The sequence below is a fragment of the Cololabis saira genome, chromosome 3, assembly GCF_033807715.1.
Source record: "Cololabis saira isolate AMF1-May2022 chromosome 3, fColSai1.1, whole genome shotgun sequence".
Taxonomy (NCBI): Eukaryota; Metazoa; Chordata; class Actinopteri; order Beloniformes; family Belonidae; genus Cololabis; species Cololabis saira.
Genome location: NC_084589.1, coordinates 4,096,359 through 4,121,046, shown reverse-complemented (window position 1 = coordinate 4,121,046; position 24,688 = coordinate 4,096,359). Strand labels below are relative to the sequence as shown.

General features: G+C 43.3%; 1 protein-coding gene across 3 annotated transcripts in view; it reads left to right on the top strand.

Moving 5' to 3' along the window:
• The first annotated feature begins 280 nt into the window (after positions 1-280).
• Positions 281-24,688, top strand: part of ascc3 (activating signal cointegrator 1 complex subunit 3) — a 277,397-nt gene continuing 252,989 nt past the window's right edge. For all 3 annotated transcript variants that reach the window (XM_061715394.1, XM_061715404.1, XM_061715413.1), the window contains exons 1-3: positions 281-374; positions 13,899-14,047; positions 19,800-19,950. In XM_061715394.1, coding sequence (XP_061571378.1) covers positions 13,958-14,047; positions 19,800-19,950 — 241 coding nt within the window. In that variant the 5' untranslated portion in view covers positions 281-374; positions 13,899-13,957. The remainder of the gene's footprint in view (positions 375-13,898; positions 14,048-19,799; positions 19,951-24,688) is intronic.

The window sequence follows — 24,688 nt, the reverse complement described above, 5'->3', positions numbered from 1 at the left end:
ACTTCCCCCCAGACAGGTAAATCAACTGATAATGCGTTGTGTTCTTTTTTTTGTTTTGTAGTCATATGTAATGTCCATTACTGTGTAAAGGCTTTTCAGTTTCTTTCTTGTTTTGCGTGTTTGTTTGTTTTTTTACGTTTATGGAATAAACTACTACTCTACAGTTTCTCTCTAGTTTCGTTTTACTGCTGAGCGACTTGGCAGCTGAGTTTGGGTTCGTCGCTTGTGCTGATGGGTAGTGTAGTCGTTTCCGCCCCTTTTAAACTACAATACCCAGAGTTCCTAGCGCGTGCGGCAACTTCTTGTTGACATCTGCCAGCAGGCAACTTCCGCACACGCTTGTCTGCATCTCCGACTGTACTTTTACACATAAGGTAAATATCAAGAGTATCAATTTCATCCCGAGACTGCTGCATTTTTCTGTCTTTTATTAATATGATATCTAATGACATTGCCGAAGCGAATGTCGCTCGGGCACATAGTCTGGTATGCGCTAGCTGCGGAGGCTACACTCCAACCGAAACTTAAGGCTGATTCATGGTTCTGCGTTAAATCGACGGCGTGCCTACGACGTAGGGTACGCGGAACCCTACGCCGTAGGTTCTGCGTTGGTGCAACGCGGAACCATGAATCAGCCTGTAGCATGTTTCATAAAGGTGAAATTCAGGCTCATGAGCTCATTGTTCACTCCGTCATTTGTTACAAAACGTTAGGCCTTTAGAAACGCATACTGATAACTTTATAACACGTAATATTTGTGTTGACATAGGGAGTATTAGATTAGATTAGATTCAACTTTATTGTCATTGCACATGTCAAAAGTACAGGGCAACGAAATGCAGTTAAGATCTAACCAGAAGTTCTTACGCAGTGAAATAAACACATATATACACACACACACACATATATATATATATATATATATATATTCTCTGGAAAGCGTCTGGAGACAACATCTGTTGTATTAGGTGCTATATAAATAAAATCGAATTGAATTTAATAATAATAATAATAATAATGATAATAATTACTTGGTTTTATATAGCGCCTTTCAAGGCACCCAGAGCTTTACAGATATCATTATTCATTCATACACATCCTCACTGGTGGTGGTAGCTACGTTTGTAGCCACAGCTGCCCTGCAGACTGACAGAAGCGTGGCTGCCATATCGTGCCAAACGGCCCCTCCGACCACCACCAACATTCAAACACATTAACACGGGGCAAGGTGGGTAAGGTGTCTTGCCCAAGGACACTACGGCAGCAAACTGGGACAGAGCGGGATTCGAACCGCCGACCTTCGGATCATTGGACGACCCGCTCTACCACCTGAGCTACTGCCGTCCCAATTATGAACAAATGAGATGTGATTATATGATATAAACAGATTGAAATACAGTACATGGGTGATTGCAGTATTTACATGAGTGTGGAGGTATTTGCAGTAATGCGAGGACGTAGTTAAAAGGTAAAAAGGTAAAAGGTCCAGTGCAAATATATTATGTACAGTTGTGCAGAATGGTGCAAAGAGTCAGAGTCAAAGAGTATGGATAATAATCTATAATCCATCCAAATTTCGTAATAGATGCGTAGGATACTGCTGAAGCTACACAGGTAGAGAGATGAGCGAATTTAGAGGTTTTTAAAGTTATGATGGAACTCAGTGGTAAAGTGTGGGATTTTATATATATGTTAAATAACTATTGATTGATTGACTGACTGATACCCTGTTCTTAGCACCAACCCCTTGACTCATTTGATTGCTTACTTGTGTGTTAATGGTCAATTTTACGTGTGTTAGAGTCAGGAGTTTCATGTTTCATAGTTTCATGTACTTTTGACCTTTTATGGAGATTATTTGCACGGGTCTAGTTGTGTGTTGGTATGAGTGTGTATTACGTGTATCTTTTGCAGATGATTGTGGTTATTGGTTGTATTCAGGTGGTAGAAGCGAGTTTATTTGGAATTTTTTTTTCTGAATTAGAAAAATCTGAATCTGAAAAATGCAAATCACTTTGTGTTGCACAAATTGAAAGTGCTACCCAAATGCACTGTTACATCAAGCCCCTTTAAAGCGACACTACGTAACTTTTCCACCTTAATATAATATTTCCAGAGTCATTGTGATGGTACATCAACTTCCAACAGGTTTAATGACACCTCTGTCATGGTCTGAGGGGGTCTGTATCGCCTTCACTGGCACTATGTAACTTTGAGGAGCATGGTAGGAACCCTGCCACACTACTGGTAAAGCACTACCGCTTTTGTCCAAAGGAGCCGCCAAACTCAACAAAAGATGAAAGTTACGTTGTGCTGCTTTAATTTCTCTTTGGTGATAAATGAAGTATGTTTTGACTTGAATTGTACATTGCTGGTGTTGTGCAACTCAGGTAGCTAAGCTGGTCAGTTATCGAAGGCTAATGATAATTCTATTAAAGAATTATTAATAATTAATAAAGTCGACTATTTATCAAATTGAATTATCAAAATGATAATAATTCTCGTAGGGGCACCACCCCGGGGCCTTAATCCAGGGAAAATGATAACTTAACAGCAGAAAATCAGTCTCAGATGATTAAGGATTATTCTGCAGAACTAGTGTTGTCCCGATCGATCGGGTGGCCGATCGATCGGGCCCGATCACGTCATTTTCAAAAGATCGGGATCGGCCAAAAAAGTATCGGGACATACTGTTATGGCTCGGCCGGCTGGTTTCCGACTCCGCGACCCGGTAGCGCTGGGAGCGCGGAGTCGGCGCAGCGGCCAGAAGAGCCGGGCGGCTCTGCTCTGAGCCCCAGCTGCAGCTCAGAGCGGCTCCAGCAGCTCCAGGCCAGTTCGCAGGGGTGATAGCGCTCCGGCGTCACGCCGGATTTCCGGCATACCGAGGTGTTTGCGAGAAAAAAATAAAATAAAATCAGGTTTGCCGTTTATTTTTCTTATGATATGAATTTTTCATATACCGTAATACCGGTGAGTAGCGCACACAACGTTGGGAACGCCGCGCGGCGGAACGTAGCGCCGCTGGACCCTGTTTGTGTGGGGACTGTTTAGCCAGTGAGCAGAGCCGGCAGGGAAAAGTCAACAGTGCCGCGTGTCCGCGTGTAACCTAAATCTACCATGGCCTCAGCGTTAGGGCTCGGCCAAGTTAGGCTTTATAAATATATGGGCATTATAAATTTATTAAATATATGAGCGCGGAGTCGGCGAGGAGCTGCGCGCTGCGAGGAATACCAGCCGGGCGCTGTGAAGCCTGATTTATGGTTCCGCGTTAAATCGACGCAGAGCTTTCGCCGTAGTACGACCATACGCGTAACCCACGGCGTATGGTCTGCGTTGGTGTAACGCGGAACCATAAATCAGCCTTAAACCACACCTGCAGCCCGTGAGCTCATCAGGAGGTTAGAGAGCGGCTGCGAGTTCATTGCTGGTTCGTTGTGTTAACTCTGAGAGCTTTATTGGTTTGTTTTTTAGCTTGCTGGTGTTTTTTTTCTCTCTGGGATTTTTGAGTTATTTATGAAGAAGTTCTGAGCTCTGTGTGAACAGTAGCCTACTCGAGTTGAGGGGGGATGAGGGGTGATGTGATGGCACACCCCCCCCTGAAATAAAAACGGTCCAAATCACACCCCCCTGAAATAAAAACGGTCCAAATCATCCCCCCTGAAATAAAAACGGTCCAAATCATCCCCCCTGAAATAAAAACGGTCCAAATCATCCCCCCTGAAATAAAAACGGTCCAAATCATCCCCCCCTGTAAAACTGAAGTGAAGTGAAAATCTACTTGAAACAGACTGATTTATTGCTTGTGTAGTTGAAAAATACATGAGAACAGGACCTTGAAAAAAAATAATCACATATTAAATCGCAATCGTAATATTGAGGAAAAAAATCGCAATTAGATTATTTTCAAAAATCGTTCAGCCCTACATTAGAATCATAAGTGCTGCCATCTCATTGTAAACGGCATCATTTTTTGAGGCCATGTAAACCTGTATTTATACTAGTGTGGACATTAATGTTTTTCTACAATATTTCCTCCTCATGACAGTAAAATAGGCCATTCTAAGCCAATTTACTGCTTCACATGCGGTTGTGTTTGTGTGTGTTTGGCAGCGTGGAGGCATATCTACAAAAATATGGAAAATCTACAAAAGTCATCAGAATATTCAATTTAATGAACTATTTATCAAAATGTCCCAGGGAATCACACCCCTGGCCTATGTTGTTCAATTTACTCATTCTGTTTTCTATGGGCTGCATGTGGTGAGCTTGAACAGGACCATGGGTCAATTTACACCAGACTTACACTTTAAGAGGACAAAAAATGACAATTGTGTTGATCGGGGCATATATCTTGGTTTAGGGGCTCGCTTACCTCCCAGGGAAAAAAAGTTCAGGCTCAGGATTTTTTTTTACTATCACCCCTGAGTTCGTCTTATTTGTTTGCTTATTGCTCTGTGCCTATGTTTTAACATATATTAATTATTTAATCATTTTATAATTGCATTTAACAATACAGACAGTTGATGTGTGTTTATTGTAAGATTTTGGGCAGCGCCGGCGGCTGAAGAATCGTTTGTGCTGGTGGGGAAGGAAGCGTGGCTAACAGAGAGCTAACAGCAGCTAGGCTACGCTCAGATAAACGGTCTGAAAGTTTTAAAAACAAAGAAAAGCTGTCGGAGAAAAGTGACTGTAGTGTTATGTAAATGATTATCCGTCACTCGTAAATCATCTTTTGGTCCACTTTATTGACTCGGTAACAACACAGGGATGACGGACTGCTATTTTGCAGGCTGGTGTTACGGTCTAAAGGGTCCGTGTCTGAACAACCACAATTGGTTCCTACGCTCTGCGTGACATCAGCACAACACAGTGACAGAAAACTATAACAGCCACAATGAATATCTGCTGCTATTCATTTCATGCTGTTGAGAATTCTGCACTACGGTTAAGCCAAAATGTATTTTCATTTTCTTATTGATTGTGAGTTTGACTGGATGTCATTCAACTTTTAAACCTCGTAAGTAAACTACCTCCTTTTGAAGTGAAATTGATTTATTTTTGTTATTTTACTATTCTGAACTTTTTGTTTCAGTTTATAATTTCATGTTTCTACATTTTGTGGCACCAGAGCTGATAAGCTTTGTTTTGATCCAATGATGCAGTCAGTGAAAAAACAAAAATATGTCCATGTTGGAGAGAATGGACAATACAGTTTTTTACTTAATTTACTTTACTTTTTTTTACTTTACTTTTTTACTTAATTCTTTGCCAAAATGTATCTGATTGGGAAAAAGTATCGGAAATGTATCGGGAGCCAAAAAAAGTGATCGGATCGGGAAAAATCGGGATCGGCAGATACTCAAACTCAAGTGATCGGATCGGATCGGGAGCTAAAAAATCCTGATCGGGACAACCCTATGCAGAACAGTAAATCTTACTATCACTTACAGAATAACAATTGAAGGGTGAGATTCGAGCACAGGCTCTGCTCAAACAATCAGTTTGTGACCAAAATCTGTATGAAATAACAACAACCACTCATTAAAAATCAATCGGAATTTATTTACATATAGGTGTCAAAAGATGGTAACGCAACACCCCAAATAAATCCTGATGGCACACTACATTATTATAAAACCATTAATTAACTAGAAAACCAACAATCAATAAAAATGAAATGAAAGTTAAATGCATGGAATGAAAAAAAAAGAATCAAATGTAATAATAAACATGGTATCAACGAACATGTACGGTTCAACAACGTGGGTGAAAGATGGCTGCAGTATTTAAAGATGGCGGGACTGTAACCACGCCACGTGCAATTAGAACGGATGGTGATCCCGGTGTTTAAACCGTGATCAACTGGCGAAGCAGCACTTTAAAACGTGACTGACTAGCAGAAAGTGGCGACGACGACAACATAATCAAACACAATAATGATAGCAATGATAGTGATGTATGCAGTAAACTCAGGTCTGAACACAGATTTAGCTCTGGAACGCTCTCAATTAAACTAGTACACTCAGACTCAAGACCTCACGCCTTCCGGTCGGGATCGGGAAGCTGCGGGTTCTGTTGGGGTTCCAGTCCGATGCGGCCTTGTTTCTCTCTGGTCCACCATGCGGCTCGGCTCGGCTCAGTCCTGTGGGACCTCACGGGCAGGACGATCCTGCAGGGGTTCCCTGGGGCGGGCAGCCGCTCAGCTTGCTCTCCACGTTCCTCCTTTGAAAAGAGATGCAGTCTTGCTGCGTGCGCACAGCCGGGCAGGTCTCTCCGATCACGGAGCCTCTTGACGCGCCTCCAGGCGTGCGAGGACAGTCCACTGGAATCAGGGCCGTCGCCGTCTTTCACCAAGGCGCGGGCTCACGGACCTGGAAGAGTCTGGCTTCCGGGCTAAGGGAACTCAAGCAGAGAAAAGGTTAGGCGGAGCAGGAGGGACGGAGCGCTGCCTCGCTCCGGGACCGCAGCGGATCTCCAAGCCAAGCTGGAGCGAGGGCATGCAGAGCATGGGCCGGCCGTGGAGCAATGCTCCGCTGGATCTTCTCTCCCCCCTCCCAGGGGGGGAGGAGGAGATGGGATCTTTGGCCCGCAGCCAAAAGGTCCAGCTGCTCAGGACGGAAGGTTGGTCGGAAGAGAGCGTCTTTTGGGGGCTCCTGGTATTTAAAGGTTTTGGAGGAGGTTTTACTGTAAGTCGGTCCGCCCCTCAGGGGATCACAGACTCCCTGCTGGTTTCAGTGGAATTTCCAGAGTGTCTCATCCCCCCCCAGGTGTCGTAAACTTTAGGGGTGCTCTTCTCTGGGGATTTTCCACTGCTCCCTTTGTTGAGGCCATGCGGCATGCGGCAGGGGGTCATAAACCGGGGGTCATAAAAAGACACCATGGCTTTCGGCCTTTACTGGTCTGAAAATGTTCACCCAATCATGAATTCATAATCATTTATAAGTTCAGAGTTCACATGGGCACATGGGCGGGCACAACACTGGATACCCCATGTTTATTACTCCAATGTAGTGTGTCACCTGTCTTTTTACATTAACTGACGGGGCCAGGTGTTGAGTTGGCCCTATCAATAACTTTCCTTAAGGGTACACTTAATCGTGGGTCAGGTTTGATGTAAACAGAATGATGAGATTGCGGGACTTGGGTGGGATTTATTGATAGCAAGATGAGAAGGATTTTGAGCTCCTCCTCCTCAGTGCTGAGGACGCCATAAATTGATATATTATGGGAACCGTAATATGCAACTGGCTACTTAAATGACAGACGGCTTTGCAAGAAATGAAACTCAGGTCATTAATAAATTGGAAGAACAAGAGAGAAGTTCTATGCAGTGAACAAGCACGGATTTCATTAGCGACTGATCAGTTGGTTTACGTGAGCGTCTGAGTTTCTGGTTTGGTTTCGGGCACTTTATCGCGTTTGTTAGTCTGATTCCCTGCCATTAGCAGCTTTCTCTGGACTACAGTTGAGGCCGTGATGCGGGTCACACCCCCTGTTTTGTAACTGCTCGGGCGAAGCAGAAAGAGGCAGTTTCATCCAGTTGCAATTAGCCTGGCGATTGCAGCTGAGTTGACTGAGTTGACTTCTTTTATTTCACCACACTCGGTGCGCTGTAGCATCAGCTTTGTCACTGCCCAATTCAGGTTAAGACCACATAGGGTAAACACCTGCGAATCTACCTGCACGAGTCCACCGAGCAGAGTTGCAACTTGCAAAGTTGTGTCAAATGTGTCTCAAAACCATCCCGGTCAGATATGGGTACGGACCAAGACACGCTTTCCGTAGGCGGCACAATCCGCAAAACCTGTTTTGTCCCGTGGTACAACACATCCTCTGTTATCTTTGGTGTCTGGAACTGTCACTCCACAGTAGGGCTGGGTGATATGGCAAAAAAAGTGATCACGATTTTTTTCCCCATATTGAATGATCTCGATTTTTAATCACGATTTTTTTAAAATCAGAAGATCCCCCCTCCCTTCTGGAATAAAATAGAAAGAAACCAGAGATTAGTTTTTTTTTATTAACAAATAAAGCAAATAGCATGTTTTAACAAGAATCCAGAATGCTACCAGTGGTACCCACCGAAAAAACTAGGGATGCACCAAAATGAAAATTTGAGGCCGAAACTGAAGCGGAATAAAATTTAAAGACTTGGCTGAATACTGAGTACTGAATAGCCTACGGAATGCGGTTGTTCACAGTTTTTCATTTATTTTGCCATTTTTATCACAATTGCATAGATAAAATTGCAATGACATTATTAAAAAGAAAAACAGTAAACTAATATGAGTTGAGCCACTGTCAAGCAGCTGGCGATGCGGTTGCTTAAATTGACCAACAGGTGGCTCTCTAACATCACAGTTTGTGTACTGTGCGTGACTCTGACGCTGGTTGGTAATTAAGGAGTTAAAACTCACTCGCCACTTACAGGACTCAGTAGCCAGCAGAAACTGCAGTTTTATTACATTTATTAACTGTAGTACTGCTATTATGAGAGGTTATTTCTCACAGTATTAGCCTAAAGGGACTTAAGGCTGATTTATGGTCCCGCGTTACACCAACGCAGAGCCTACGGCGTCATCATGCTGAGCTCTGCTTGTTGCCTCCGCGCTCCGACACATTCACTCCGTTGAGCACGCACACACACGCACGCACGCACACACACACCCATGTCGGGGCCGCGGAGTTTCTGAAGTCGGCGGTGATGAGTAATTTGTGGTACAAGCAGAGCGAATCACAACTTTAATGAGTGCGGTTCGAATACACAATACATCCATCACGAAGGGCATTTTGTGAATCCATCACACCCTCCTCCTGTACGCTCGGAAGAAGTTGTCCGGCGAAATAAATAAATAAATAACCGCTAACCGTGAGTCCCGGTCAGCTCGAAGCTAAGCTAACGCTAGCCTGCGGTTGTTGTCTTGTAGTTTTATTCTCTCTGGTCACGCTTGCTCCCACCAGTGCAGGGGAGGCAGATGTGACTAGTTTACTGCCTATGGTCATGCAACTTGCCGCGGCATGTCATGCGCACGATCAATTAATGCAGACAGCGCAGTGCCAGGAAAGCGGGTTGTGATTGGTTGTCGTGCACTTTGCTGCAGCATGTTTTGCACGTGATCGAGAAAGTAGACCCACAGCTGATCACCGTGATCGAACTTAATTTGATCGCGATCACAAATCGAGATCGTATAATCGCCCAGCCCTACTCCACAGGTAACAAAACCCAGTTCATCAGTTCATTGTTACATCTATCAGACATTCAGGTCCTAGCCCTGACAGAGATCCGCCCAGAAAACAGATTCACCAGCGTCTCTATCCCTAGATGCAGAATTCACTCAAACACGTCGCTCTGCTGGATGAGGAGGTGGTACAGGCATTTTAATGTCCAAAATGTGGATTTTTTCACATCCATCTCGGTGCTATCTGCTCATCACTCGAATATCACGCAGTAAAGATCTCTAAGCATCCTGGTCATATACCCCCCTCCAGGAGGCAACATAGATGAGTTCATCTCTGAAATGGAACAAAAGGTAAAATAGGTCGCGCACATCCAATAGCTTAACAGGTGCTGGTCTCAAAGCAGATCCAGGAAAAAACAAGAGAGGAGACTGCACACTTTTGCTCCCCTGTGCAGATTTATTTAGCACATCACACGTGACGTTTTGAGTACATTTTGCTCTTCTTCAGACTAAATGTGGATACAAAAGACACCCCATTTTAAGCCCTCCCCAGGGGGTCACATAAGAAAAAAATCAATTCAAAACTCTGGGTGTAAAATAAAATACAAATTACATGTATCCAGATATCCAAACATATTATAACTAGAAAAGGCAACATCACGCCAGCTGGCCGTCATACATATCTAGTGATAAAAAGAAAACCAGAAAAAAACCTCCTAACCTTCGCAATATCCTGGTGAGAGCAGACCGACCACCACCTGTTGCCTCTCACTTCCTCACGCAAATCAAACCTGGCAACTACAGGTGTGGTAATTGCCAACAATGTAATTCTACATATAAAACACACTCCTTTAACCACCCTCACTCTGGGAGGAGATTCCCTATTAAGAGCATCATCACCTGTAAAACAGAAAATGTCATCTATATGCTTCAATGTCCCTGCGGCCTCTCGTACATTGGTAAAACCACAAGACCTCTAAAAACTAGAATCACAGAAAACAGATGTGCCATTGGAAACCAGGATCCATCCAGTCCAGTGGCAGTCCACTTCACAGAGGCTCGGCACAGTGTGGCTGCTTTAAAATACATCGGCATTGAATCCATCAAACTCCCTCGAAGAGGTGGCAACATTGACACTTTACTCCTTAAGAGAGAACTTTCCTGGATATACACACTAGACACTTTAACTCCCAAGGGTCTGAATGAGGACATCAACATCAGACCTTTTTTATTAGAATGACACAAACTTGTCGTCCTGCATAAGGCTTTGGATGTGAATCCGTGTATCATTCGTTCTTTCCATTTTCAATTGGCAATCAAAAACCAAAACATGAAAAAGTGACTGGTTATTTAGTTTTTTTGTTTTTTATTGTAACACAAAAACCGGAAAAACGTCTGGTTTTTCATATTTTCAATTTTAGGCACAGATCAAAAATACGAAATAGAAAAACGGGCCACAGGACTGAATTTGATTTTAATATTTAATTCGTCGGGTTTACGTGACCCGGAAATGTTCTACATCCATGGTACGCGGCAGTTCGGGTAACCATGGCTACCATGGCGGCGCTGGAACAACAGATTAAGGATTAGTTTTTTAAAGATTGATTGAGGACTTGTTCCACAGCAAGTCCTTAATCTTTTTAGAGACTGCCAAGCCCCCTTAAGAGACCTGGGTCTATGATGTGGGAATGCAAGCTGTGGTTGCGGTTTGTTGTTGTAAACATCATCGGACGCCTCCTTTTGAACAATTTTGAAAACTCTGATCTAGACCGATACGGGCACTATCGACCGATTGCGATGGGTTGCGAATCGATCGGTGGATATCTAGCGTCATCTGTGGATCTGTTCACTTGGTAAGCGAACTGAAGGGGCCAAGTGTGAGGGGGAGACTGATGTGCCTGAGAATCAGCCTCTCGAAACACTTCATGATTACGGGTGTGAGGGCAACAGGGCGGTAATCATTTAGGCTGGTTGTGGGTGACATTTTTGGTACCGGGATTATCGTGGCATGACGACGGATGACTGCTTGAATCAGGGAGAGGTTGAGAATCCTGCAGAAGACTTGTGACTACTGGTGGGCACATGCTCAGAGCAGCTTGCCCGGTACCCCGTCTGGGCCAGTGGGCTTCCTGGGGTTCACTGCCAGGAGCACATGCCTCACATGTTGCTCCTCTACAGTGAGTGGCGGGGGTGGAGGATCCTGACGGGGCTGGGGGCAGGGTTGGGACAGAGGAGGGGGGCTGCCGTGTTTCAAAGCGAGCAAAACTGTTGAGCTCCTTTGCTAGCGACTCACTCAGGTCTCCTGGTGTCACATCACATCCTCTGTAGTTGGTCTTGCTCTGTAGTCCCAGCCACACCTCCTGTTGCTGGGGAGGTGGTACTCTACCCTCTATCCAGCATGGATTTGGCACCATCTCCTGCGACCAGCCCTGCATCAGCTAGCTCTTCTAATGTTGGTGAAGCCGAAGCAACAATTATTGAATAAAAGCTAATTGATGCATTAGTTCTTGCTAAAAATGGTGCTTATTGGTCCACGTGGACTGAAAGTCACACAACACAGCAACACAGCTGGATACCAACAACAGACTACCAAAGAAAACAGGAACAGATTCTGTCATCGTTCTGTTGCTGGTACTTGCATGCTGCAGTGGAAGCAGTGGATTCTGGGCTCTCGGCTAATCTTGTTCACAGGTTTTCATGGGCAGACTATCTGAAAGATTTTTATCGGGAATCAATGAAGTTTTAGAACAGCTGCTTGGACTGCTGTTGCTGAGGACTGAGATTACTCTCGCAGATTAAGTCGTAAGGAAAATAAACCCCATTAAAGTACATATGGGGATATGTTTTTTTTTTACTTTTGTTAATTTTTTCAGCCTAAACGTGGATATGCTTGATGCTACGCTGCTATATCTTGTCAGTAGTCTGTGCAGTACGTGCAATTTCAGCCTGTTTGTGTGATTACATCAGAGAGCATAAACCAAGTCGACTGTGTGAGTCTTTGATGGAATGCTTAGTGTATATCAGACTTTGCTCACTGTATGATTAAGCAGACATCTTTTTTACTGACCTGAACTTGCAGAGGAAGGTTTACCTTAGGAAGCTGATCAGCTTGTAGAGCAAAACTGGTCATTGCCACCTTCCTCTCGTCTAACCAGCCTTAACTGGTTTCTCTGTTATTGTTCTTTTAAAAAAGCAAACATCTTATATCCATGGTTGGAAACCTGCCTAAACTTACCAGTGTCATCACCTGGGAGTTGAAGCCACAGCATGTGGGACCAATCAGTTTGGAAAGCTTCAGAGACCTTTTCTTGACTGAATCTGCTCAACAGATATCGGAGTGGAGGTTTCCTGTGATTGGCTTTTTAGGAACGGAGTACGCGGGCAATCTAGCACTAGCCTCACAGAAGAGCGTCTTTGTCGTTTCACAGAGATTAAGGACAGAATTATAATTATAGCCTATGCAGTCACCTATAAGTAGTCTGTAAAAAAAAAAAAAAAAAAAACCAAACAATTCTCTGTTCTTTGGAGCCATTCAGAAAGAGGTTTAAGGATGCTGATGCCATGGACCAGGGGTTGGGAACCCTGGTCCTTGAGGGCCGCTACCCTGCATGTGTTAGTTATTTAAGGGGCAAATATACTTGCTGTTCAGAACGCGTACGCATCATGGTCGACATGCGTATCCTGCATTGATTTTACGCGTCGACCTGTACATTCTCCAAAAGACACTGAACGCGTATGCGACTTGCAGTTCTTGCTTTGCCCTCGAGTGGCGCTGGTCCAGGTCAGAGCACCAGTTGACCACAAGCGACTTGGCGCAGAGTTTGGAAAATGGAGGAGTGTTTTGAGGAGAAGCTGACTGAGCAGGTGCGCTGTTATCTGCACATCTACGACGTGACATTGCTACTGCAGAGTGACAAACATGCCTGCCAAAACAGTTGGCGGCAAATTGGCACAGTCCTGAGTGCAGATATGGAGACAAGGCAAGGCAAGACAAGGGTGGCGAACTGTCCAGTCTCCCACCGGCTTTGGTTCAACGGTCTAAAATACCATCTCCGATGGCGCTAGCGGCGTTTCCTTTGCCGAGATCGCAACCAAAGCAATGTAATAATGTCCTCTTCATCTAATGTCGTCATGTTTACTTGTTCGTTGTTCTAATCTGCTACTGCTACTAACGCTACTACTACTGCCACTAAATATTTGATTACTTTTCCAACTGTTGCTCTGCTGCCTGCCCCCAACTGGTTATCTCCGATACGACGCGCTCATCTCGCGTGGTATGCGAGCGAGGTTGCAGTTGGTTGTGAGCGTGAGCGGACGCGAACACAGGGTCAAACAGCAAAATATTCGTCCCTTAACAGTCATTCACAAACTTTTTCAGACCTGGATGAAAGGGGATGACGACCTTTAGTTTGACTCAGTTGTGCTGAAGCAGGGAAACATCTACACATGTAGGACAGTGTGCCTCCAGGACCGGGGTTATCCCTGCTGTAGGCCATAATGTCGTAGTGTAAGTCTTGTTGACATAAAAAGATTAAAATTTCCAGGATATAAATATCTGAAGGTGTGTTGTACATTTTAAGATTAAGAATTCAAGAATTCAGTTTAGTTCAATTTAGTAATACTCTGTTAATACCCAAATAAATTGTATAAATATATCATGATATAGGTATGTATGCCCAAACCATACTAGCGTGGAAGTTTTTTTGTTTTTTTTGTCAGTCACAGAAGCTGAAGAAGAGCAAGGACACTCAGTGTGAGCAGCAGATCGACACAGAGGAATGTCTCCTCCACGCCTCACAGGTGCACTTCGTTCCTTCTCCAACGTCAGCAAGAAGGAGGACCTTTATGATCAGCTCTACGATCTGAAGGTAAGGCTCCACAACAAATAATTGCAAACTGCTGTTGGCACTGTACAACACACAATTTCCTGTTGCTCTGTAATTTCCAATTGACATGTCACAATATTTCCCTGGAATGGAAGATGGACAAAAACATCCTTAGTTTGACAAATTATTACAATTGTCATTTCCTTTTTTTATTTAAAATGTGTTTATTTTTTTAAATGTATAGATACTCAGAGGTACCAGCAACAACAGGCCAGAAGCCTATAAGCCAGTTTTCTCATCATTGTATGAAGCTTTTTTTTTTTTTTTTTTTACATATATATGAGCAGGATGGGTGGGGGTTGTGGCATCTGCTGCAAATCTGAAATGAGAGAAACACAAAAAACGGAAAACACACAACAGGCACACAAGCCTTTGGAATCTGCAAGAGAGAAAACAAACGAACAAAAACCGGAACAGGCAGAGACACAAACAGCAACCATTCCAGGGGCCTCGTGTACAAAACGTGCGGCGCACAAAAAATGTGCGTATGCAACTTTCTGGCCACTCATGGCAAGGTTTTGGGATCTACACCCCAGCCAAACCTGCATCACCATCATTGCATAAGTGGACTTACTATGTCAGTGATGACGCAAACTAGAGATGTGTCATTGGGGAACTTGATGATGTGTGATGTGTACGCAGGCTAAACAGCACTGGGCTCAGGGGACACCCCTCATACTCACAGTGTGACTGCCCACTTTGACTGTCTGCTGCCACTTTGTACCCCATTTGTACCCCATTGCAGGTCACGGTCCACGCCCACGCCGCAGCTTTACCACTACCAGCTGCTGTGGTATGATTGTTTTGAAAGCCAAGCTGAAGTTGATGGCGTAGGTTTTCTTCCACTCCAGCTGTGACAATATGAGGTGTAGTGTGATGGAGGGGGCATCCTGTGTGGATCCATTTGCTCTATGTGCAAATTGAAGGGGTCCAGGTTTCTTGGGAGACTTCTTAATGTGTTTCAAACCAGCTGCTCAAGAAATTTGATCTCAGGTCACATGTGGTGTTTCGGTTTCAATCCTCAGAATTTATTTTTTGTGAGAACTTGAGAACTGCCAGAATATTCAGCTTCTTTTCTGGGATGATCTCTGTTTTTCTTATGAATGGCTTTGCCCACGTAGTTTTTCTTCCCTTTGTTGTCCTCAAAAGAAAAAAAAGAGAATCGCTTGCTCACAGCTCAGTTTACCATAAACATGAACACAAAATATTTCAGTGTGCAGCATTTATGAATCCTCTGGCAGGCAACCTGATTACAATTTCTTCCCCTCAACAACGAATCAGCTCACCTCAAAGACAACATTGAAATTCTTTCTCCGTTCTTCAGCAGTAATGACTTCAGCATAGCTGGCAAGCAACTGTGTGCTATCATGTAAAAATTCAATTCAACAAAGCTGTCTCAGGACAGACTTATTGTTTTTATATTATATACATTAATGCATATTTTGACATCAAGCCAACAAGGAAGTTTTCATAGTGTTTTGCATTAATACCCAACATTAAACTGGTTTTATATATATATATATATATATATATATATATATATATATATATATACAAAAAATATATAGCCTGATGGGTAGATTTGTTTTTGTTTTTGGTTTGGTTAAGGTTGACGATTGATGGTGATCAACCATTAAATGGCCAGTTAACCAATGTTGAATCAACGCATGCCACTTGCTGGTCGCTGACCACTTTTTGTATAATTTCAACGTCAAGCTTCAACGTGTGTGTGTGTGTGTGTGTGTGTGTGTGTGTGTGTGTGTGTGTGTGTGTGTGTGTGTGTGTGTGTGTGTGTGTGTGTGTGTGTGTGTGTGTGTGTGTGTGTGTGTGTGTGTGTGTGTGTGTGTGTGTGTGTGTGTGTGTGTGTGTGTGTGTGTGTGTGTGTGTGTGTGTGTGTGTGTGTGTATATATATATTAGGGCTGTGCGATTAATCGATTTTAAATCTAAATCGGATTTATTAATTAAAATCGATGTTAAAAAAGGAAAATCGGAAAATCGATTTTCCTTTTTTGCAGCTGGCTGCATTACAGACAGAGCTCGTCTAGTCATCTTTGGTCAAGAAAATTGTAAATGTTGTCACTTTACTAAACTCAAGGAGGATTTACAGTATCTTTCAAATTGCACTTCATTCCCAATAGGGAAATTTGTTTGCTATTTTTCTTTAAAAATAAAGATAAAATATTTTAAACAATTTATTCCATAGTCTTTTGTAGTTTTACCAAAAAAATCGAAATCGAAAATCGGGTTTTCAGAGAGAAAAATCGGGATTTTATTTTTGTCCAAAATCGCCCAGCCCTAATATATATATATATACTGTATATATTTATTTATTATTTTTTTTATTACTTTGTCTGCACATTGCATATTAATGCTGGTAAGAACCTAAGGCATATATATGTACAGTGGGGAGAACAAGTGTTTGATACACTGCCGATTTTGCAGGTTTTCCCACTTGAAAAGCATGTAGAAGTCTGTAATTTTTATCATAGGTACTCTTCAACTGTGAGTGATGGAATCTAAAAAAAAAACATCCAGAAAATCACGTTGTATGATTTTTAAGTAATTAATTTGCATTTTATTGCATGACATAAGTATTTGATCACCTGTCAACCAGTAAGACTTCCGGCTCTCACAGACCTGTTAGTTCTTCTTTAAGAAGCCCTCCTGTTCTCCACTCATTACCTGTATTAACTGCACCTGTTTGAACTCGTTACCTGTATAAAAGACACCTGTCCACACACTCAATCAAACAAACTCCAACCTCTCCACAATGACCAAGACCAGAGAGCTGTGTAAGGACATCAGGGATAAAATTGTAGACCTGCACAAGGCTGGGATGGGCTACAGGACAATAGGCAAGCAGCTTGGTGAGAAGGCAACAACTGTTGGCGCAATTATTAGAAAATGGAAGAAGTTCAAGATGACGGTCAATCTCCCTCGGTCTGGGGCTCCATGCAAAATCTCACCTGGTGGGGCATCAATGATCATGAGGAAGGTGAGGGATCAGCCCAGAACTACACGGCAGGACCTGGTCAATGACCTGAAGAGAGCTGGGACCACAGTCTCAAAGAAAACCATTAGTAACACACTACGCCGTCATGGATTAAAATCCTGCAGCGCACGCAAGCTCCCCCTGCTCAAGCCAGTGCATGTCAAGGCCCGTCTGAAGTTTGCCAATGACCATCTGGATGATCCAGAGGAGGAATGGGAGAAGGTCATGTGGTCTGATGAGACTAAAATAGAGCTTTTTGGTCTAAACTCCATTTGCCCTGTTTGGAGGAAGAAGAAGGATGAGTACAACCCCAAGAACACCATCCCAACCGTGAAGCATGGAGGTGGAAACATCATTCTTTGGGGATGCGTTTCTGCAAAGGGGACAGGACGACTGCACCGTATTGAGGGGAGGATGGATGGGGCCATGTATCGCGAGATCTTGGCCAACAACCTCCTTCCCTCAGTAAGAGCATTGAAGATGGGTCGTGGCTGGGTCTTCCAGCATGACAACGACCCGAAACACACAGCCAGGGCAACTAAGGAGTGGCTCCGTAAGAAGCATTTCAAGGTCCTGGAGTGGCCTGGCCAGTCTCCAGACCTGAACCCAATAGAAAATCTTTGGAGGGAGCTGAAAGTCCGTATTGCCCAGCGACAGCCCCGAAACCTGAAGGATCTGGAGAAGATCTGTATGGAGGAGTGGGCCAAAATCCCTGCTGCAGTGTGTGCAAACCTGGTCAAGAACTACAGGAAACGTCTGATCTCTGTAATTGCAAACAAAGGTTTCTGTACCAAATATTAAGTTCTGTTTTTCTGATGTATCAAATACTTATGTCATGCAATAAAATGCAAATTAATTACTTAAAAATCATACAATGTGATTTACAGACTTCTACATGCTTTTCAAGTGGGAAAACTTGCAAAATCGGCAGTGTATCAAATACTTGTTCTCCCCACTGTGTGTGTGTTTGTGTATATATATATATATATATATATATATATATATATATATACAGTGTGTGTATGTATATATATATATATACACATATACAGTTTTTTCTAAAACCAGACTGGTAGGCATCAAACAGGCTATTATATGACAGATACCTGTGTAATTGCTAGTAGACAACCTTCTCCAGAATTTTCCCCAGGAATGGATGGTTTGAAATGGGCCTGTAGTTCTCAACAGCGAATGGATCAAGGTTACTCTTTTTTATCAATGGTGTTATAATAGCATGTTTGAGACCTGAGGGGAAGATTCCAGACTGTAGGGAGGTATTTACAATTTTGAGTAAAGTTTGCTTAAAGGTATTCTAGCGGGAGCCGTTAGTCCGCTGCTGCTGCTGCTGCTGCTGCTGCTGCTGCTGCAGAGGCTGCTGCTCTCAGAAGCAGCAGCAGCAGCGAGCGGGGACACGTGAACAGCCGCAGCCGTGAAAAGCCGCAGCAGCTCCAGCTCGGAAGCTGTATGGGGTCCGTGGGGATGTAGGCGTCTCACGGCGAGAGCGGAGAGCGCAGGTGCGGCTGGCGGAGCGCTGCCGTGCCGTGCCGTCTCTGTTGCCGCAGCTACGCCGTAGGCTACGGCGTAGACGCCGTAGGGTACGGCGTAGCCGTGGCTTTAGAGCCTGCAGCGCACCGCAGCTCACCGCAGCGCACCGCAGCTCACCGCAGCGCTCCGCCAGCCGCACCGGCGCTCTCCGGGATGGAGACGCCGGTGGGCACGTTTGGGTGGGCACAGCCCCCCCCTGCCCCCCCTAAAACCGGCCTCGCTTACAGGTGAATGAGACATGGGGTAGTTTTGCTGTAAATGTGCTGTCCAAAATGTTTAATAATCGTATGCGCGTTCGTGTTTGTGGGGGCGTGGCTTTGGACGGAGCGCTCGTGGGTGAGGGCGGGGGGGGGGCGGGGCTTAGAGGAAGCGCCACTTTCAAATCTTGCTAGCTCTAGGAAGTTGCATAGAATAACTTTAAGGCCTCCACTGTTCATACTTCATGTAGGACTGTGGCCCAACACGTCTTTGTTGCTTCTGTAAAGGGCAACATTTTCCTACAAGTGGGATGAATAAAACTTGAGTTATGGCTCTGCGTCAAAACGGCGTGTGCTACGCGTCGAAGCAGACCACACGCCGTCACTGACCACACGCCGTCACTGACGCCGTCACTGACGCCGTCACTGACGTCACCTCCCGAAAATTGTAACTACACGTCGAGGTAACGCAGACCACGTGTAGACCGAGAGGGCTGTGATTGGTTCGCTTGGAAGCAACGCATTTCCGGTTTGAAGCAGTCGTGAACTTTCAGCGCTCTTTTCTTCATCTATGTGTGATATTTTTTGTTTTGGTTTTTTGCACAATAGTTGTCCTTATCTCTTTGATTCACTGTGACCGGAAAAAGTTGGATAAACCATTCAGGAAAATATCGCGAATTAGCGGTCGCGGGGGGTACTGCACCGCAGAGAAATGGAGTGACTGAGAAGTCCGAAGGTTCAAGACGGCGTCACGGTGACAGCGTGTGCTCTGCGTTGGTTTGACGCAGAACCATAATTCAGGCTTAAGTCTTATCTTATGACTGGCCAGCTGAAAATCAGCTGGCCAGTCCATACCTCCTTATCTGCCAACCATGTGTGTGTAAGCAGTTAGGGACAGTTGCAATCATTTAAGCTGTAGTAATGTTTGTTGCAGTAGTAGTAGTGTAGGACTGTTCTGCATTTTGAAATGTAATTATTCTCTCTTGTCACTCATGGTAGGCCAAGCGCCTGAAAAGACAGGAGCTGTTTGCCAAGGAGGGCCTGACTTGGCAGAAGATTGTCCATTTCTGCACTGAGGATCGGGACAAAGCTGAACAGCAAGCTGCCAGTCAAGAACTGAAGAGCCTCCTTCTGGCAGCCAAGCAGATTGGTAATTAACTCCTCACCCTCAAATCCCCTGCTATGATTTTCAGCCTATTTTTATTCTTTAGTGTGACACTGATTTTAAAAAAAGAAAGAAAGAAGATATTAAGTGTTACAGAATAGCGTTTTTTGCTTTTTAGCTGACACTGAACATAAAAACAGTAAATGTCTCTCTTGTTTTCTCCTACGTACATAACCTTTGAATCATTTTAACAATAATAACAATTTTGAACAATATTTTTTCCGTGGTGGAGGTGATGAGAGAGCTACGTATGTTTCTTAAAATGTAAACAACAATTGTTAACAAAATATAACATTCAACATGAAATGATAGCTGACCATGGTAGGACCACAACAGAGAGCATAGTCAGTTTTTATGCAGCCAGCTGCTTAAAGGTTCTTCTTGGTCGTGTTATAAAGAAAAACTTATCTTATCTTATAAGGATAAGGATAAGGATCTTTATTGTCTCTTGAGAGAAATTTGTCTTGGACAAACTAGAGACTCCAGGCACCACATATATAACAAAAAACATATAAAATCACAATATCTTACTTTGTCTTAAATGAATGTTTCTTGTGCTGAGATATGGAGGCTGAGAACTGAATACCAAAGGTGTCTTCAGTATTCACATTCATTACTCAGATAGAAGTATAGATACTAGAGTTTAAAAATACTCCTGTAGAAGTTGAAGTATCAACTCGAGTTTTTTACTCAAGTAAAAGTATAAAAGTACTGGTTTCAAAACTACTTAAAGTATAAAAGTAAAAGTAATGTAAGGGGGAAAAAGCCATTAAGGACAAAAGCCATTGAACATGAATGCATCTTAGTATAATGCAAATATATTAAAGAAGCATATATGTGTACTATTGAGCATTAACATGTGTTTCAGAGAGCAGCAGATGTGATGACTAGTTGCCTATAAGTATTGTAACGGTGCAAAAAGTCAAACTTCAGAGGCATGTCAGGGCTGTACAGTGCGACAGTTTTCATCGCATTTGCGAATAAAAATCATCCGGTGCGAAGAGAAATATGTATCCACTCGCATTTGTGCGAGTGAGTTGCGCTGGGGTCATGTTAAAAAAAGTGTGAAAATCAATATGAATGTCTCTTGACCTACATCAGCCTTTCTCAACCGGGGTGTCGTCAAAAAAATTACCTATTCTGACATTTCATATATAAATACCGTATTTTCGCGACCATGCGGCCGGGGCGCCGTGTGGAAAGGCTATTAATACTATAAATATATTAATACATCCATGATCCGACCGCGCGTGGCGACTGCGCCTCGACACGCGGACCAAAATCTTACTCCGCTCAGAAGAAAGTAGTACCTTTTTGCGGTCCCGATCACGGGACTCTAGCGGGGTTTTGAGCTCTGAACTTTTAAGTCTGGTGTAGAGTGAAGCCTTACCTTATTAAATTAAACCTTTTTCGGGTCGTGAGTAAGATAAACAGAGGACAACTTCTGCTGAGTTTGAGAGTACTTTACTGTCCGCTCAACAGCGTAGGATTTTAGAACATCAACACAGCACCTAGTGCTGTATCACTCCGCCCAATCTAAAACATATTAACAACTACAGATAAACTGACTAGTGTCATTATAGTCCCTGATTTACATCAGAATATAAATAATATATTTATAAAATAATGAACCCTGAATTACCAAAATAACCTTAACAAAAATAAATCTCCTCTTACACGTATAAGGTGACCATGAATCAATCTTTTTTATGATGTCAAATTGTATGTATTTATTTATTTATTTAATTTTAGTTGTTAAATTTCTGGAAAAGAAAAAAGCCAAATCATACATGAGAGAAACTATTCAGTTTGTGGCAAAATATTTGTACTTGTATGAAACTGAAGATGCATAATGCAAACCTGACATTTACTTTTAGTTCAGTTAGTGGAAAATGGTTGGCCTGGCTTTCTCTTTAAAACTTAAACAGTTATAAAGCATTACAAACTGTAACAATAGGGCAAACGTACAGCATTGTTTTGCATTTTGTGTCTTTCAAATAAAAGACAATTTTTTCCAGTCATATGTTCCTCATTCAAGGTTGTTAAAAAAATACTGCTATAATATCGTATCGTATCGTGACCTCAGTATCGTGTATCGTACCGTATCGTGAGATTAGTGTATCGTTACACCCCTACTAACTGTCCACCCGGGTGTGCTAGTAAATTTTTATTTGTGTTACTAAAATTTTTAACTTGCTAGCACCAGTGCTACCATTCAAAAAAAGTAAGCGTACAGCCCTGCATGTTATCATTTATCCTAACCTTTATTGGAATGTACATCCAAGTTTAGTTGCAGGAATCTGAGGGAACGGATGTAAGAACAAAACTGGACAAGAACATCTGAAACAACCACAACCAAATTCACTCTATCCGGATGGAGCAATTTAACTGGATAGTTTTTTTTAAAGGCCCAAATGAAATAGAGTAACAAGGCTGTTTTTAAAATGTAAGGAGTAAAAAGTACAGATAATTGCGTGAAAATGTAAGGAGTAAAAGTAAAAAGTCGTCTGAAAAATAATTACTCCAGTGAAGTATACATAACCAAAATTTCTACTTAAGTAAGGTAACGAAGTATTTGTACTTTGTTACTTGACACCTCTGCTGAATACCCTCAGCCTTTATACTGACCTGGAAGGGCGTTATTGGGAGGTACGGCCCGTCTCATCTGAACCTGAGGGATGTTCTTTTGTTATTGTCACAGTTTATTACCATAATGGTGGAACATAAAGTGCATGGGGAAGCAGTACACCTTGGGTCACAGTTTGGTGATCGACTTTATAATTTAAAATTTTTAGCCATTGGATTTGCAGCCATATGTTCTCGACATGGAAGGCGGTACCAACATTAATCACCAACATAGTACGATCAATTGTAAAGTGTTTCCCCAAATCATCGTCTGAATGAAAATCTACAAACACTGCAGTCAAGTTGTGTTGCTGGAATGACAGATTTCAACATGTGGTTAGAAACTCAGTTCCTGGTTGTGATGTCATCAGGGATGGCGGGTAGTAACCTGGCAGTCAAGATTCAAGACTTTTTATTGTCATTGTTCATTTTTCATAAGAACAAAATTCCAGGTGCTTCTTCGCTGGTGCTGGTCCTTATATACAGTGCAAGATAAGTAAAAAAATAAAATAAAATGAACATAAAATGCAAGATAAGAAAAATAAATATTTAATGCCCAAAAGATTTCCGTGTGATGGTGGTCAGATGCATGTTTAGGAAGGTGATGGCTTTTGGGAAGACACAGGTGTTGAGCCTGTTTGTCCTATTTCTGGTGCACCTGTACGGTCTGGATACAGGAAGAAGAAGCGGAAATGACAGGAATTGCGTCATCATGTTCTCCGCGCGTCGCTGGTTTGATCCAGATATCCCAAATGATTAATTACCATGTAAACGGAATATTCCCAATGTTTCAGTAACCGGAATATTAGCAATAACCCGAATTTTGACTGCATATAAACGTAGTGATTGTTGACATTGGAATTACTAAAGAAATAAAAGTATATTATAAAAAACTGTACTTTCTTTCTCAATATGAGAAAGGTGGTTGTCAACAGAAAACATTACACATTTATTTTTCAAATATTGGACAAGTTTGAAGTGCTGATGGATATATCAGGAATGCTTGTTATGAGTTTTAGCAAGACATGGCTACGACAGGATATTGTGGAGTCCAATACATCTCAGCCTATCTTTAGACTGTATGGACATAAGATGACCAAAAAACCAGCAAACTAAAACGAACATCATAGAGCGTATTGTAGATGGTAGGGCAAGAAGGCACTCCAAGCGTGTGGACAATATAGCATTTATGTTGTCCTAATGTTTGTAACCACAAGTTTGGTAAATAAAACTTGTCTGTAAAGGAGTGAGAGAGGCAGGGTAACGGCTGGTCAGGCGGGGGAGAGATTTGTCTGTCAAGACTCCTCTCCCTCTCCACCTGCCTGCAGTCCCCACCCCCGGTCATCCCGCTGCTGCTTCCACCTGCCTGCGGTCCCCACCCCCGGTCATCCCGTTGCTGCTTTCACCTGCCTGCTGTCCCCACCCCCGGTCATCCCGTTGCTGCTTTCACCTGCCTGCTGTCCCCACCCCCGGTCATCCCGCTGCTGCCTTCCACCTGCCTGCGCCCCCCCCTCTGGTCATCCCGTTGCTGCTTCCACCTGCTTGCAGTCCTCACCCCCGGTCATCCCGCTGCTGCTTCCACCTGCCTGCTGTGTGCTGCTGACGTCCCCGACCCCCCAGTCTGACCCTCGGCAGGAGGGTCCCCCCTTATGATCCAGGTCCTGGTCCAGGTTTCTTCCCCCTTATGATCCAGGTCCTGGTCCAGGTTTCTACCCCCTTATGATCCAGGTCCTGGTCCAGGTTTCTACCCCCTTATGATCCAGGTCCTGGTCCAGGTTTCTACCCCCTTATGATCCAGGTCCTGGTCCAGGTTTCTACCCCCTTATGATCCAGGTCCTGGTCCAGGTTTCTACCCCCTTATGATCCAGGTCCTGGTCCAGGTTTCTACCCCCTTATGATCCAGGTCCTGGTCCAGGTTTCTTCCCTCCTAAAGGGGAGTTTTTCTTGCCACTGTTTGGCGTAAGGCTTTGTTTATGTAATAATTGCTCGGGGGTTTATGTTCATGTTCTGGGTCTCTGGAAAGCGTCTGGAGACAACTTTTGTTGTATTAGACGCTAAATAAAATTGAATTGAATTGAATTGTAAAGGATGATATGAT